General features: G+C 47.9%; 1 protein-coding gene across 1 annotated transcript in view; it reads left to right on the forward strand.

Annotated features, from left to right (window-relative positions):
- Parva (parvin, alpha) overlaps positions 1 to 3016 on the forward strand; it is a 146999-nt gene extending 143983 nt beyond the window's left edge. The window contains exon 13 of the mRNA XM_005380302.2: positions 846 to 3016. Coding sequence (XP_005380359.2) covers positions 846 to 922 — 77 coding nt within the window. The 3' untranslated portion in view covers positions 923 to 3016. The remainder of the gene's footprint in view (positions 1 to 845) is intronic.
- The last annotated feature ends 248 nt before the right edge of the window (positions 3017 to 3264 follow it).

Here is a 3264-nt window from a genome sequence, read left to right on the forward strand (position 1 = left end):
CATCCTGAGCCTGTGCAAGAGGAGGGCATGGAGATTATGTGAGAGCTACACGCCCCTTAGGTGGGGGTAGCCTGTTTACAATGTAAGGGAGGGAAAGAGGCTGCAGGCCACGATTCCTCCCTTTTGCTCTGGCTGCTTTGCTGATCTGCTTTTTTTGCTCTGGCTGCTTTGCTGTTCCGCTGCCATGAACTGTTGCCCTCTGCCATGTGCCACTCTGCCTCGGAACTAGACAAGTATGGACTAAAACCTCCAAAAACTGTAAACTAAAAAAACCTTTCCTTCTTCCATTTTGGGTGTTGGGTATGTTGTCTCAGCAACGAGAGAAAAGTAACCAAGACACCTACCCGCCTCGCGCCGTCCTTAATGTGAAGCTCACTTGCTGAGTCCCGTGCCAGGCCCCTTCCTCTGCACAGAAGGTTCCTGTGACCTCTTGCCCCCCACATGAGGGAAGGCTTCCTGGGGCCAGCTGCCCACCCTGTCCCCTGAAGTCCAGGCATCCACCTTTTCTTAGAGGGACAGGAGCCTTCGGGACAGGCGAGACACTCGGCAGAGTCAAGACAGTGCACCCCCACCCGGACATGCTGTTTCCAGGGTGACACCTGCATGCCCGGGGAATCCACTTTATTGCAGTCAGCAGTGACTCCCCCATGCCCCAGACTTCGCCCCCTCGCTTCCTCCGTCCTCTGACTCTGCCCTCCTTCCACACCCACCTGCCCGCAGTGCCGAGAGCCGGCGCAGGACCATGCTGGGCCGGTGGGGATGAGCGGCAGGTGGGCGGGGAGACCCGCTGCCGACTTTGGAGCATGCGGCCCCCTGAGGCACGTGGTGTTTTTGTTTCTTCGCAGACATCGTCAACTGTGACCTGAAGTCCACGCTGCGAGTGCTGTACAACCTCTTCACCAAGTACCGGAACGTGGAATGAGGGCCCGGGCTGCCGCCGCCCGCCAGCTCTCGCTGCCAGCTCTCGCTGCAGGCGGACTGGGACCAGCCCCCAAGTCGCCTTTCCCTGCTTGTTCCTGTCCTCTGCTCTGCACTCTCCCACAAGCCCAGTGTTTGCACCCAGAGGTAGTTGGGGTTAGAATTGACATCAGGTAGAAAGTGACCAATAAATCTCTGGGCTGACCCCACCTCCCAGGCCCCGCGAACTGCCCCAGCAGTGACCCAAGAAAGCTGTCCCTGTGCGGGTGCCAGGCCCAGATTTCCCTCCATGTGGTTTGGAAATAAGCTCAGGCACAAGTGACTCCCCGGAAGGTGAAAATAAAGACCACAGTTACCATTAATGGGCATAAACTCTGTGAGGCACCATACTTACGTGTCCTGCCGCATTCAAACTCATTAACCCTCACGACTCCATGGCAGTTGATGTTACAATCTCCTCTGACAGGTGAGGAAACTGAGCCTCTCAGGTTGAGCGACTTGCCAGGAGTTGGCATTTGTTTGTCCTCTTTGAACAACATATTCATTAGTGACTGGTCAGTTACAGCACATGCTCTGCGCTTGCGCCTGCGCACACCCGGCATCTTCAAAGAAGACCGGAGCCCCTGATCTCACCATAAGGGCAGGCCAGGTCAGGGCTGATTCACGCTGAAATTGGTAAATTGAATTTAACCCAATTAATAGTGGGTGTGTGGCAGGAGTCATGTCCCTCAAATCCTTTGTACAAATGAAAATTACTCTTAATTCCTTCGGATTTATAATAACCCCGTACTGTGGTTTCACGGTGACATTTGGGAAGGATTCTGTTTAGAATTAATGGAGTGGCACATTTTGCAGCCTTTTTGCTTGATTGCATGTAATGGAAATGCCCTATATTTTCCTGCAAAATAAGTACTCAATTCATTATCGTTAGGCAAATGTACAATATACTCAGGCACACAGAGAGCTGGGCACAGGCTCGTATGAGCATCGCTTGGGAAGTAGGGCTCTTCAACGGAGACCCTTGAACTTTAAAGAAAGGAACTCCTCTCTGCCTTCTAATTGGTCATTTAGACCATTCTGGCTAAGTCTGCCCACATGCAATTACCAGCTAATTCAGGCAAGGAAAAAATGTAAGTCATTTAGACCAAAGCCAAGCAGTTCCTCTGCGTGGGTGACTGCAGGGCTTGTGGTTACTTGTATCTCCTGTATGTGAACTGGACTTTGAATTACAGAGCTCTCCTAATGCCAGGCTGCTGTTTGGTCCAGTAGGAAAAGGGATAGGGCTGAAGAGGGGTAGAGGGGCAGAACCTAGGGGAACAAGAAGTAGTGGGAAATATTTGCACGCTTAACATAGAGGACTAGCCTCGGTGACGAGAGAAGTGTGGCTTATGGTACTGAACACTTGTGCCCTAAAATTGACCAAGGCCTTGGGATAAATAATCATTGGTGCTGATAGTATATCTTCATTACAGAATTTTTATAAATACACCAGTTAAGTACAGCCTGTGTGGCCTCTTCCAGAACTGTGTGACTGCCTTGTCACTAAGCTCATCTCTGGTTTGAGGAATTTCTGCACAACCCAGAGTCAAGCCTCCAGTTGTCCAAAACATTCCTTTAGCTTTCTCATCAAGTCTTACTAGATTAGCTATCTGCAGTAATGCAGAACCCAGAGATTTCAATACACGGCATATTTCTTTGGATATTTTTGCTCTGAGAAAGAACTGTTATTCAGCATAATGAAAATTTATGATATAAAGGCAATGTACCATCTTGTGTCAATTTATGTACAAGAATGTAATTCTTTTCTACGTAATTAGTGAGATGTCATGTTTATCTTTGGGAAATACTAAATATTGGTATAATGTTTGTTGTTGCTCTCTTTTAAATGTCTAGTAGCAAATCAAGATAAAACATAGTTGCTTGATCTTCTTGAGTCATACAAAGTGGGATGAAATGATAGAAATGAATGCAGTCAAACACGCTTTGCTGTAGAAATCTTGTCTCCTTTTTTGTCATTTTCCCGTCACATTTAAGGTACAAATGTACAGGTCCCCTTATTAAGAGCACACCTTTTTTTAAAAAAAAAAAAATATATTTGCAGAATGAAAACACACTGGAACACATGGAAAGTTTTTAAATAACAGTTCTAATTTATCGGAAAATTGTGCTTCAGAGTAGGTCATTCCAGAATGAGGCTCTAGCTTTATCACGCTGTCCTCTCATCCGTGTAGACTCTGGAATCTCCCCCTGAAGACATGGCCTTGGTTGTGAAAGGAGAAGGTTGCAGCAGAAAACTTCATCTTCTTCTCCGGGGTGCAGGGGAGAAGAAACTGAAATAGGAATCAA

The sequence above is a fragment of the Chinchilla lanigera genome, unplaced genomic scaffold, assembly GCF_000276665.1.
Source record: "Chinchilla lanigera isolate Chin_1 unplaced genomic scaffold, ChiLan1.0 scaffold00013, whole genome shotgun sequence".
In the NCBI taxonomy this organism is placed as follows: domain Eukaryota; kingdom Metazoa; phylum Chordata; class Mammalia; order Rodentia; family Chinchillidae; genus Chinchilla; species Chinchilla lanigera.